At 43.4% G+C, this 12,378-nt stretch overlaps 1 protein-coding gene across 5 annotated transcripts; it reads right to left on the reverse strand.

Moving 5' to 3' along the window:
• Nucleotides 1-233: 233 nt before the first annotated feature.
• Nucleotides 234-11,894, reverse strand: MTFR1L (mitochondrial fission regulator 1 like). Of its 5 annotated transcripts, none has more exons than XR_011136021.1 (7): nucleotides 11,592-11,786; nucleotides 11,086-11,190; nucleotides 10,266-10,375; nucleotides 9,266-9,477; nucleotides 5,850-6,162; nucleotides 2,788-2,994; nucleotides 234-1,282 (listed from the first exon to the last, which is right to left on the reverse strand). XR_011136021.1 is itself a non-coding variant. In XM_068917611.1 (6 exons), the coding sequence occupies exons 1-6, from the start codon at nucleotides 11,769-11,771 to the stop codon at nucleotides 1,177-1,179; spliced, it is 861 nt and encodes a 286-aa protein (XP_068773712.1). In that variant the 5' UTR covers nucleotides 11,772-11,894; the 3' UTR covers nucleotides 234-1,176. The 5 variants fall into 5 exon arrangements, 2 of the variants coding, with proteins under 2 accessions (XP_068773712.1, XP_068773714.1); XR_011136023.1 differs by lacking the exon at nucleotides 234-1,282 and adding an exon at nucleotides 5,388-5,635 and having other exon boundaries at nucleotides 11,757-11,894; XR_011136022.1 differs by lacking the exon at nucleotides 234-1,282 and adding an exon at nucleotides 4,469-5,635 and having other exon boundaries at nucleotides 11,757-11,894.
• Between the last annotated feature and the right edge of the window lie 484 nt (nucleotides 11,895-12,378).

The following is a 12,378-nucleotide window of genomic DNA, read 5'->3' on the forward strand; positions in this document are numbered from 1 at the left end:
CTTTGCTCGCTTTTAAGGTGGGGATGATGATTTAACTAACTTTTCAAGGCCTGAGGAACTAGTGAATTAAGAAAGCCTTAGTATTTGACTTTGTTAATTCAGCTTAATAAATCACTGTAGCACTATAACCTAACACTTTAGCTGTAGCAGTTGAAATCCCTCCCATCACATAAGGCACTATTTCTGACATGTTGTGGACATAAGCATATTAATAATATTAAGGACAACTACTGTCTTATTAAGGCTCAATTTTATATAAAGGAAAAAAAAATCATACTTTAAATACAGCCATGAGGAACATTGCAGAGAGTGAGCATAGCTGAAAGAAACATCTTCAATTAGTGAGAACTGTAACCATAAACAATGCCGATTTCCCTTTGCTTAGCTGACAATTCTTGTCGTGCTCAGTGGTTCAATATATAGACCTTTCAGAATACTAAGTGAAATACATTTCATCTGAATACGAGGACTGTTAACAAAACATGAAAGTATGGGCAAGAAATTAAGGCCATTCTGTCATGCAACTACAGGGATGATTTGTGAGTCAAGAAACATCAAGGGCATATTATAACCAGCCAGCACCCCTTAGGCACAGCTGAATGGGTTGATCATTTACTTCACGTCCATCTAATCATCAGCTTAGACAAGGCTGGTGGGAAGCAGCTTTTTACCTCCTTGACTCAACAACTTCTTAAACACTGAAGACCTGGAAGCATGAACCAGTTTATTCTCAATAGCTCTGTACCAGACTCACAGTAGAGGAAGAAGTGGATGTTTGACATCCACTTGTACTACACTGGGTAACAAGTTATATTGCAGCAAGACAGTAGTTATAAGTTAACGTGAATGCTTAATTTGAACCTCAGGAAAACTGTAGGTAGAAAGAACTTCATCCAGCAGCACTCATTGCACTCTTTTGAAGAGCCTTACCAAAAAAATCAAGCTCTAAATACAGGTGGAAAAGAATTTCCATCTTCTTAAAAAGTTTTTTTCTTAAATATTACAATACATTGAAAACACTTCAGATCGATAGGGCCTTGCCTAAGTAAGTGTCCGGTGCATAAACAATTTCTAATTAATAAAAGAGGCAAAAAAGTTCCATCCTTAGGAAGGCAGCTACTGTGGAGAAAATTTGGGGCGCATAACACTTGCTTACGGAGTTTAATGACAATAACATCATTTCTCTTTCATGGTTAGATCTTCGTCCTTGAGGGCAAATTTTCTTCTCAAAACTTCTGCTATAAGAACAGCAGGGTCTTCCTCCTTCATTGAAGTTCGATTTCTATGTGGAAGATTAAAAACCACAGTGTATTAATAAACACCAACGTTGATGGCTTACAACGCTAGTTAGATTTTTAACTTTAGAAATGCATTTAAGTATTTTCCTGTAACCTTGCTCACCAGCTTCTGTTGCAAGTGAAGGAAGGATGTGCAAGAACAACAGTACAAAACAAAAGGCAGCTTAAAATTCAGAGCTTTCATGTTTGGTGTAGGAAACATGCAGCTCATGTTGTGGATCAAGTTGTATCACTGAAAAATCTCAGCAAAGCTCTTTGTTTATCATTTTTATTCAACTGTGTTAATAACAGGTAAGAAAATAAATTCATAGGCTCTGTCCCCTGAGTATAAATCTAAAAAAAGTTGATCAAATTGAAGGCCTCAAATTCATCATTAATTTCACTATACAATACATATGTGCTTTCATTTTTAAAAAAATACTTTAAAGCGAATTGTTATGCATTTCCCTTCTCTTACATGACTGCACAGTGGGTTTTTTTTTTTTTTTTCCTTCAAATACCATTCTATCATCAAGACATTCTGCCTTTTGTGACAAGTCCAGGCAGGCAGTTTACTTTAGAAGTGCCACTGAGCCTATTTCACAGGAAGGCAAAACCTTTTTTCTTTTTTTCCCCCTCCTCAAGTTATTGTGAATTACTCAGGCTTTGTTTGGAACCTGTAATAATTTCAGAGCTTAACTTTTTTATAGTTAAAAATCCTCTCTTGGTCAGAAACCACCATGTGTTTTAAACATTTCTTAAAAAAAACAACCCCCAAAGTGTTTCCGTATGTGTTTGGGAGGTGCTTGCTCTCAGATTAACAATGAAGGCTTTTAGTATGCTGTATAAGATGTCATTCAGAGGCTCACAGGTAACCCTTCGCTCTAGGGCAGACTGCTGGCCGAGTCAAGTTCTTAATTTACGGTTGCGTAAGTGCATCACAATTTAAAAGCTGATTTTAGGGCTAGAATCATGGCACTGATTTCATTCAGATAGAACTGTTCCTTCTGATAAGGGTACAGAGACAAAGATCAGAGTAGGGCATCTGGAGCCCCCCCCAAGAACCATTCCTTCCACGCAGGCAAACCTGAGAGTTCAGTTACCCAAAGCATCGATCAACTGCCTCAGAAAAGGCACAGCGAGAAACCCAAGCAGCCAGAGGAAGAGCCTAGGCTAACAGCAGCAAAGAGGCAGCCGTGACAAAGCCTAAAGCTGTGCTGATCACAAGGAAAATGCTATCACAAGATGAATACAGAGATAATGCGGACCAGGGGTGAGAAAAGTAATCTGTCCTACCAAAGAGTACAAACTTCCTACAGCAAGGCACAACCAGCAACAACTGCAAGAAACTAGCAGCAGAGGCAGCACTTCAACACCTAGAAGCACCAGAATTAAACTTCAGCGTCTCAGTCCTTTAGAGCTTCTCCAAGGGCCAGAGAAATAATCATGGGCAGATTAATTTGTTCAATCCCACAGAAGTAGTAGTACTTAAAAATAAAAGTGTACTCACATTCCAAGCAGCTCCTCATGCTAACTGTTTTTAACCACACACTGAATGCACGGCTCAGCAGGCATACTACTCAGACAATCCCCTTCCAGAGGGCATCACAGACATTTTAAAAGGCTCTATTTGACATTTGTTGAAACACACACATTTCTGCAAGCGTTTCTCATACTCATTCCTGAAGCTTCCAAGGTTGTGATTAAGCACCAAGTCCTAAATAGGAGCATCAGAGAAGCATCTATGTAATTATCTTGTTAAGCATCATTTGGCACCTTCATCCACAAAACTTAGAAAAAGAGTACGTGATCCTTTAAGTTTTACTGGTGTTACATACCTACACTAGCAAAACTGCTCTGTACTAAACTAACAGTACCTAAGCAAAGTGAGCACAGCTGTAAAAGCACAATTCTGCTGGTACAGCTGCACTGACACTAGAGGAGTGGGCCTGGGAATCATCGTTCCACATCAGAGACAAACAACTGTAGTGTGGAAACTTAACAGTGGCTTATGCCAGGCATTTCTTTTGCAGCAAGGTAAAAGTGGGTGTACCATCAATTACTCAGCTGTCAAAGATCACTTTACTAAACTGCAGACACAATTCCTTTCAGCTGTCTGTCCATATACAAAGTTCAGAAAACCAGAGAAATATAAAATATAGATGCCTCCATGGAGACTACCTGTATGAAACTGCTCTGATTTAAAACACTTGTTCATATTGCCATTGCTTCTAAACATACTTGTCCTTATAACCCAGGTAGTTAGAAAGAGGCAGTTCACTGTCAGCAGCTGTGGGAAAGAGGCATTTCATGACTAATTAATGTATTCTGATGTGGCAATACAGGCCAAGAGCCACATCAATAGATACCAAAATAAAAAATTGCAAAAAATGAAATGAAAGGAAATGCTACGTAACAAAAGCTGTATGAGTGATATTACCCTCCAGCCTAGTGCGGAACAAGAGCTGCTTGCAGCCCGAAACATGAAGTATTCCTGTGCTACAGCCTGGGCTGGCGTTGCAGTCAGCCATCTTCCGTTAGCAGGTTAAGTCACCATGCCACCAGACTGGAGAGGGATCAAGCATCAACAATTTAAGCTAGTCAAACAGTGAACATTAGTGAATTAGTCAATGTAATTTTTCAACTATCTATCTGCGACTGTTCTAATTAAGCTCTAATTAAGATAAAATAACCATATACTAAAACACGCCTCTTGCATTTAAGAGGCGGGTTAAAGGCTAAGACAGAGAAACAGATGAGAAGAAAAGTTAAGCTCAAGCAAGAGATGGTCTCAAGGTTTTGTACTGAAGTGTTTCTGGTTTTGATGCAAGGAGCTGCACTACAGGAAGCCTGTAAAAATGAAATAATTCCACGTACTAATGCAGTTAACTCCATTGGAAGCCTGAAAATTCATGATATTACAGCCAACACATTCAAACAATACATGGAAAAGTTCTCTGAGCTCCATCAAAAAGAGACACTAGACTCATCTGTGACCCAACTCCCCTCCTAATCAGTCAAGCGGTCACTAAGGGGGAAAAAAGGTTTTGGTGATTCAGGTCCTTTGCCCAACTCTGTACCTAACAAGGAAGGTTTTGGTAGATAGCACCCTCTCCCCAATCTCCAAGAAGTATTCTACAGTATGAAAACCTTCCTCTCTCCCATCTTCTGTAATCTTATAAAGAACCAACCTCGTTAATAAATCCTTTCTTTGTGCGCAGGCCATCTCTTATTCCTCTTTCCTTTCATGTAGATTGCTTTCTACAGTAACAGCAGTATTAAAGACTTCCATCCGTTGCCAGTTATTCTCATACATTCCGGCTAGGAAATTCGAGTCCAATTTTGATCTTACTGCAGCTCTCCCTGCCACCTACTGCTTTTCACAAAGGATCAACTATGGCTGCTGAAGACACTGAAACACTTGTGCTCCATAATTACCACATGCAAAAAAATAATAGGGACAGCTGATTATTTCAGCTTCAGCATAACAACTGCTAACTGCATAACATGCTAAACTAGCCGTGGCTAAAATAAACTAATTCTAAGTTTAGAAGTCATATTTTTGTTTCTGTCATTTTCATGGATTTGCTCCAACCTGCCTCAAAGGCTTTGCAAACAGCTTCCCCCCCCGCCCCGCTCACTGGCTCGTTACAGGTGTTCTGGGTGCAAGCTGAACGCACTTCTCTCATTTGACTATATAATTTTTCCAGTGCTGAGAACTACATTTCTTTTCAACTGAATCAGGCATAAAAATTGTGAACAACCATCACTCAACACGTTATTTTTGGCCAGGAACGTTATTCACACAACATAGTGCCTGGATACATCTTTGGGCTGAAATTTGGAAATTGAACTTTAGCGCTGTGATTTCATATGCAGAACAAAGGGCAGAGCTAACATATTAAAGAAGCTACTTTATCACATGGGCGGAATCCTGTCTCAACCATGCAGAAGGCAGCATGTCAGCAATCTGGGGCATTCTCATGATAAATGCATACACTTATCTTGGGACAAGTGCAAACTCATTCTGTGCACGTTCAAACTTGGCCAGATGTGAACCAAATCCAGTCTGGAAGCTGAAAAGCTCTGTCTGTTCACTCCCGTACGTACCATGCTGAAGCAGCTGTTCAGCTTCCCAGCTGGAGACAGCTTGGGTCTTGAACAACTTCAAGCAGAGAACTGCAATGTGGGCCTCACTTTGAATGCTGTTCTGGTTTTAATCTGGGCAAAGCACAAGCTCTTTCTGAGGTAAACAGGTTGAAATAGGCAAACGCTGTGCTCATCTGTTTAAGTTCCTCACTCCACAACTTTCTATCCAGGCAGTTCAATAATGCAGGTTTGGTCCAAAAGCTATCATACTGGATGTAATTAAAATAATACAGAAACATAAGCATCAACAAGTTCTACTATAAAATTGGTATTTCCCCTCTGTGAATCATGAACATACAGCACCACCAACAAGCGGAGGAATGCAACGTCCAGTGTTTACAATGATTTGACAGACAAAAAAAAAAAAAAGATGACAAACTTTCAAAGAGAAAATAAAATCAAGAGAGTTCAGAAAAGACTTACAAGTCTTTGTTCTGCTTCATCCTATGAATGTCTTTAAGAATGCCCATCATGTCCGCAAAACTGCTGGCCTTCGAAAGGGACACAGAATCTTCCTCGTCAGGATCCTTTGGTTCTGGTTTACAACATTCAGAGGTCGCAGAACAAAGCATGGAAACTGATGGGAGCTCTGGGGTTTCTAATTCTGCCTCCTCCTCTGTGATATCACTAATGACAAAGGAAGTTGTAGAGTGGAAAGAGGGTCCAAAACATGGTAAAGGAGAAGATGCATTTGAACTTTCTGGAGATAATAAATCTGGTGTTAATGAAGCAGAAGCTGAAAAAGAAAATAATATAGGTGGATAAATAAACTAATGCCAAACCTTTTTTTTTTTTTTCCTAAACAATAGAATATGAATCAAGAGGCACCATCAACCAGCCTCCCCCACATTATCAGAAAACAAATTCATCAAATCCTGTCTTACCTCCATGGCTAGTCCACTTCCTAGAATACCATGTGGCAATACAAGACCTTCTCCAGTATCTTTTATCCCTCTAGCCCACCATACTTTTATCTCTATACCTATCATGCCCATCGCCATATCATCCCGGCAGTTCAAACATTGCATTCAGTACCTGCATAAGCCAAGTTTGCTTTTTCCATTTTATAGATAAGAAATGAAAGAACAGAGATTTAGCTGCTGTTCAAGGTCACAGAGGGAGCCTGTAATTCAATATAGGTCTTAATTGTCTTAACTTTTCTTCTCTTGCCCTTCACCACAGTACTTACTGCCGTCCTTCCTTTTCCTTTCAGTCTCTTTCCCCTCAAACCATTACATGTGGTGTAAATGCAGAGCTGGATCAAGAGCTCCTGCATTTTAAACCAGGCTTTCATAGCGATTCCCTCTGTGAGGGCAGGCATTTTGACCGGTCTTGCTTTCCACCTCTATCTATAAAATGAGAGCAGCACCCACCTATTTCACAAAGAAGATGGGATTTATTTGCTCATGTTTTAAAGCACCATGAGGATAAGAACAGCTGTATAAAATCCAAGTGTTATTAAGTGAAAGTGAGATAGATATTCCCAATTTAAAACATAAGGAAAAAAATGAAATATGCTAAGTGCACATCTCCTTGAAAGAACTTTCCTGCATTGAAAATAAATGGTACCTTACAGTACTAATGCCCTTAGCCTCCAGAGAAAAGTTGTAGATTGTTATCAATTTCCAATTAAGGGATTTCGGTAACAGTATATAATAAAGCAGACTGCACAATATTTATTTTCTTTGCCATCAACCTTTCCAAAATAAGCCTGCTAACTAGTCATCTCCTGTATCAGATTACTGAGCCACAGCTAGGCCCTAAATCATAGTTCCCAACTATTGACTTAGAAGATGCTACGTCAATAAGAACTGTTCTCAAATGCTAGCTCATAAACACTGGGGACATTACTAAGTAGAGAGGGAGAGAAAAGGGAATTAAAGGACTAATGCATTTTCCTCCCACCCAGATCTCTGATTTTCTGAGTTATTACTTTCTTTGAATTAAAACAGGCTTTTCTAGCACATGGCTTGGACACCTGTAGAGCAGAGACAGAAGTTAGAAGGAAAAATGCACAGAATTTGCCTGTTCTTTATTCCAATCCAGTTGTTCCTCTGATCTTGCATAAAGAAGAAAGAGGACACACATAGCCTGTCTGAAGGGCACATCTGTGATGTCTTGTTTTATACTTATTCCCTGCAGAGCTGAGGGTAATGTGGTTCTGTGACCCTCAAAGTGGCTTCATTTTACCATGCTGTTGTAAACGTCAAAGTACATGGCATATGGGATCTGTGCAACTGCACTCTTTACAGGCGATCAGCTGATGGCTGGTATATTATGACAGGACCAAAAAAGATAAGAAACAAAAGCACAGGAAGACAGATATTCTGTGTGTGTGTTAAATCACAACAGAACTATATGAAGGAAATGGATCGTTCCTCGGTAGAAGAAATACCTAATCTCATCTCATTTAAACACAATTTCACAGGCCCAAACCGTCATATACTTCTCAGGTGGTGGCATATAGGTCTATACTATCGATATCAAATAGATTCTTAGAGCGTGTTGATCGTCACGCACAGCTGGAAAACAAGCAACCAACCCCGCCCCAAACAATTTTTCATGTAGAAACCAGTACTCAGGCTAAATCAAACACCACAACCCTCTTCCATGTTCAAATGCTTCTGTAGCTCATAGATAACTGGACTAAATACAAGCAGTCATTAAGGCTCTAAGTCAGCTGGGGCTACAGAAGTCAGACAACCACGCTGTCTTTCACACATCATGAGAGATTTGGTCCCATGTACACATAATGCAGTGCGATGCAACGTAGCAGTCTGGGTATTTAAAAAATATATGCTTTCAGATGTAGGATAAGGAAGATTTCATCAGCCCCTATTACCCATCACAAACAACAGGAATGAACCAGCACGATATCATTTTAAGCATGGCACAATCCTGTTTTGTTTTTTTAAAGTAATAATTTTCTTCCTCTGGAAAGCAGCCACATTATAGCGGTTATCTTGGTTACTGGCCAAAACATTCTGCATACAAGAAATGCAGCTTTAAAAAAGAAAAGCTATCTTCAGAAAGGATTGAATTCCATTAGTTGGCAAAACCGTTCATTTTTCAAGATTTTCCGAGTTGTGAGATCAATAACTCTGCCCTCTGATTACTCCATGAAGATACCCAGATATGTCTAATCTTACTAGCTTCCCAACTCTAAAATGACCATTTTAGCAGCAAGCCTTGCAGTACCACTGGACTTTGGGTCCAAACAAGTGTCTTCATATTTCCAGGGCTTGAGTACATAGGAAAAGCCATGAAAGGAAGTGAAGAAAGAACTTCCTTTTTCCTCACAGTTCGGCTTTGTGGCTAACGCATGGCTTTTCAGCTGCATACAAATTTACTAAAAGAAAGACAGAAAACAACTCAAACTAGGCTCTTCACCAAATACCTTATTTACTACATAAACAGCACTGTCACTTTCACAAAAGAAACACACGAACTTCTCACTCCTAGCCAAATCAAGACATTGCCCTCCAATTCATGACCATCTCAGGGCAGGAATGGCAAGAACATGCCAAATGTTTTCATGAAACAAGGTACTTGAGATGAGACTCAGTCTCCAGACCAAACGCAGCAAGCGCGGTCACAAAGCTATATACTTGGTACCTCTTAAAAACAAGCAGGGCTTCTCTAACTAAACAAATGCAAACATCTAGACAAAGAACCATCACTGAGCTGGCACCAAAGACAGCGTCCCATCAGCAAGAAAAACGTCCTGACAATTCTGCGGTGAAAACAAACTGCAAGTCTGGTCTATATATAGGGGAAATATCACTGCTCACTAATTCAAGCCTTCTTATTCAATAAAAAAAAGGTCATTATGCGCCTACCTGATTCCGCAGCCACTATTTTAGCTATCTGACTCCGAAGGTGACTCAGCTCATCCTGGAGCTCAGTTGTTCGGCTCAGTGCTGGTAAACCAGGTTTCTTCAAGGCGAGCAGCTTCTCTTCCTGCTTCCTCAGGTTGGGGACTGAAGCGTTTCGCTGTATGACAGTGAAGGGACTGGGCTTCCACTTGTGCTTCAGTGGGCGAGTGTCGCTCCTAAGATGCATAGGACAAAAATCTGTTGGTCACTTGCAAGATCCAGACCCCTCTGTGATAACGCTCTGCAAGTCTCTGCCTCCGCCTCAAGAGAGCAGAGTACTTTGCAGACAACGAAACAATGAAGCCTCTGTACCACTACGCTGTACGTGCCACTGTATGGATGTGCTGTTCCGCTGCACGTGCTGTCTCTATTACAAAGAATAGAAAGTCAGTTGTAGAAATCATGGCCAAACAGCACAAGACGTGGTGAGAGGAAGCTGGGACAAATTTTGGGCGTGTTCACGTGGTTTCGAGTCATTTCTCCCCCTGGGCAGTTCAGTGTGTATAGCTGGGGAAGAGTCACTTACCCCATTATCCCGTGCCTCTCATTTCAAAGTCCATTTCTCTTTCACAAGATACATATCATTACTGCCCTGCTTTACGGACAATAATTACCAAAGTTCAACTGATCAGAACTAAACTCCTGGGGTCAGAGCATTTTGATCCCAGAAAGACAGCTCAACTCTTCAACTTTCCAAGGTGAAAATGCCAAGAATCACCCGGGCTTCTCTGCACAGACCTTTCAGTGAGAAACCTGTGGTAGGACACAGTCTTTTAGTAATTTCCCCCAGGGTTCTTTGTCCAAATTTTTTTCCCATCTCCTGGGGATAAAAGTCTTTCAACAGGCATCACCACACCTCAAGGACACGGGAAGTTGTGAGCATTTGATCAACGCCTGCCCTATGCTATACAGAATAAACCAGCATATAAAAATAAGGATCAGCAGGTACAAAGAGAAAACCAACCTGACTCTGGCATACGTTTCTTCATCATCTGCTGCTATCCACACAACGTCTGCTAAAGTGGGGACTGGAGGGACGTCACTTAAATAGAGTTCTGAAACGTTTGGCAGAACCTAAAAACAAAAGTGACATTAAGGAAACGGAGGTCCTGTTTCCTGAAACTGTACCAGATCTGTTCTATTGCCCATCGGAGGCTTTCTCTGCATCAGGTCAGCAGCTCAATCTCAGATATGCAACAGCAACACTGTTTGGCTTACGGAAGAGTAGTGTTTCAGTGTGTTGACTTATATGCCTGCTCCTGGGTTGTGTTATTAAGTGCTAGCATGCTTCATAAGTCTGAACAGTGAGGCTGCAAAAGGACATGTGATCCAACTCAACAGGCTGCCAAGGCCACGTGCAACACTCTCCCGTTACAAGCCCCTGGCTCTGTCCTTGACCTCAGAGCGACACAGGCATTTCCATACACCTTGTTCTACTGTTTAGGAAAAAAAGCCACAGAGGACGAGAGGTTTGCTAGAGGTCCCGCAATGAAGACACGGTTCAGTGACACGATGTTTCTGTCTCCTCTAATTACTAGTGCATTAACCTCATGTATAGACGCTATTTTAGAAGATGTTTTCCTCATGTTACCAAGGCTTATTTAAAGGTACAGGATTTACCAAAAAAAAAAAAAAACCTTAAAATTAACTCTGCTGCAGAATGAAAGTTCTGTCAATACAACTCTACAGGTGCCTTTAGCCCCCCCAGAATAGCACATGACAGTGCTGTTCAACAACTGCAGCTTCCTACATGTAATCGCTGAATCCTTTACAAGCGTGCTTACCTCAAAGGTTGCTCTGGGACAGGGTTTTAGAGGAAGGGTTGACCCGATCCTCCTGACAACGCTGCGTGATGAGCCGTGGGGCTTGTTCTGCCAAATGGGAATCGTCTGAAAGATGCAACTTTATAAAATCAGTATTTCAAGTCAGCTGCCCTTTTTAAAAGTTTATTAAGCTGAAAACCACCCCAAATAGTCAACGCGAAGCTCTGATCTCTGATTTTTTATTTGTTCAAAGATACTTTTGAATTTGTTTTTTCCAAGGAACCAGGCACTTGCTGATAACTAAGGTCCGACTTCCATAAAACTGTGTTTCAAGTGCACATACGTGAAAGCCAGTTACTAAAGGGCGTTTTAAGCACGCGTGTATGACTGAAAACGGAAAGCAGGCAGGAACAGACCGCGAGCTCCCCGTGGACACAGGGTGAAGGGAGGACAAGGCTGCCGCCCGCGGGGTCCCCAGGAAAGACGGCATCGGAGGGAAGCCGCTCTCGCTTTCACCCTGTCTTTACCAGCCGACGGGGCTGTCGACGCTCGGCGGACAAGGGCCCGGCGCCAGGGACGCTCAGCGCCCGGCCCGGCTCTCGGGCCGTCTCCGTCTCCCGGAGCTCTCGCTCACACGGAGGCGAGCGGCGAAGGGCGCGCTGGGCCGGGCCGGGCCGGGCCGCGCCACCTACCGCCTCCGCCGCCATCTCGGCGCCGGCCGCTCGCAGACGGCGCCAGCTCAGGGCGGGCTCCCGGCGGCGCCGCCCCGCCTCATGCCGCTCCCGGGCCGCCGAGGCCCCCGCGCCCGCCCCAGGGGCTGCGCAGCGCCCGGCCCGGCCCGGCTCGGCCCAGCTCCGCTGCTCCGGCTCCGCCGCCGCGACCCGGATCCGAGCGGCCCCGCCGCTTCCGCTGCCGGGCGGCACCGCCCCGCGCATGCGCCGCGCGGGACCCGGGCCTGGGAGGGGCGGCGCGGGGGGGGGTGTGAGAGCATGTGTGGTGTGAGGGGGTGGAGGGGGGGCGTGTGTGTGGTGTGAGGGGGGAGTTGTGGGGGGGATGAGTGTGTGGTGTGAGGGGGGGTGGGGGGGGCGGTGTGTGGTGTGAGGGGGGAGTTGGGGGGATGAGTGTGTGGTGTGAGGGGGGGTGGGGGGGGCGGTGTGTGGTGTGAGGGGGGAGTTGTGGGGGGGATGAGTGTGTGGTGTGAGGGGGGTGGGGGGGGCGGTGTGTGGTGTGAGGGGGGAGTTGGGGGGATGAGTGTGTGGTGTGAGGGGGGAGTTGGGGGGATGAGTGTGTGGTGTGAGGGGGGAGTTGTGGGGG

This window comes from Struthio camelus, chromosome 23, assembly GCF_040807025.1.
Source record: "Struthio camelus isolate bStrCam1 chromosome 23, bStrCam1.hap1, whole genome shotgun sequence".
Lineage (NCBI taxonomy): Eukaryota > Metazoa > Chordata > Aves > Struthioniformes > Struthionidae > Struthio > Struthio camelus.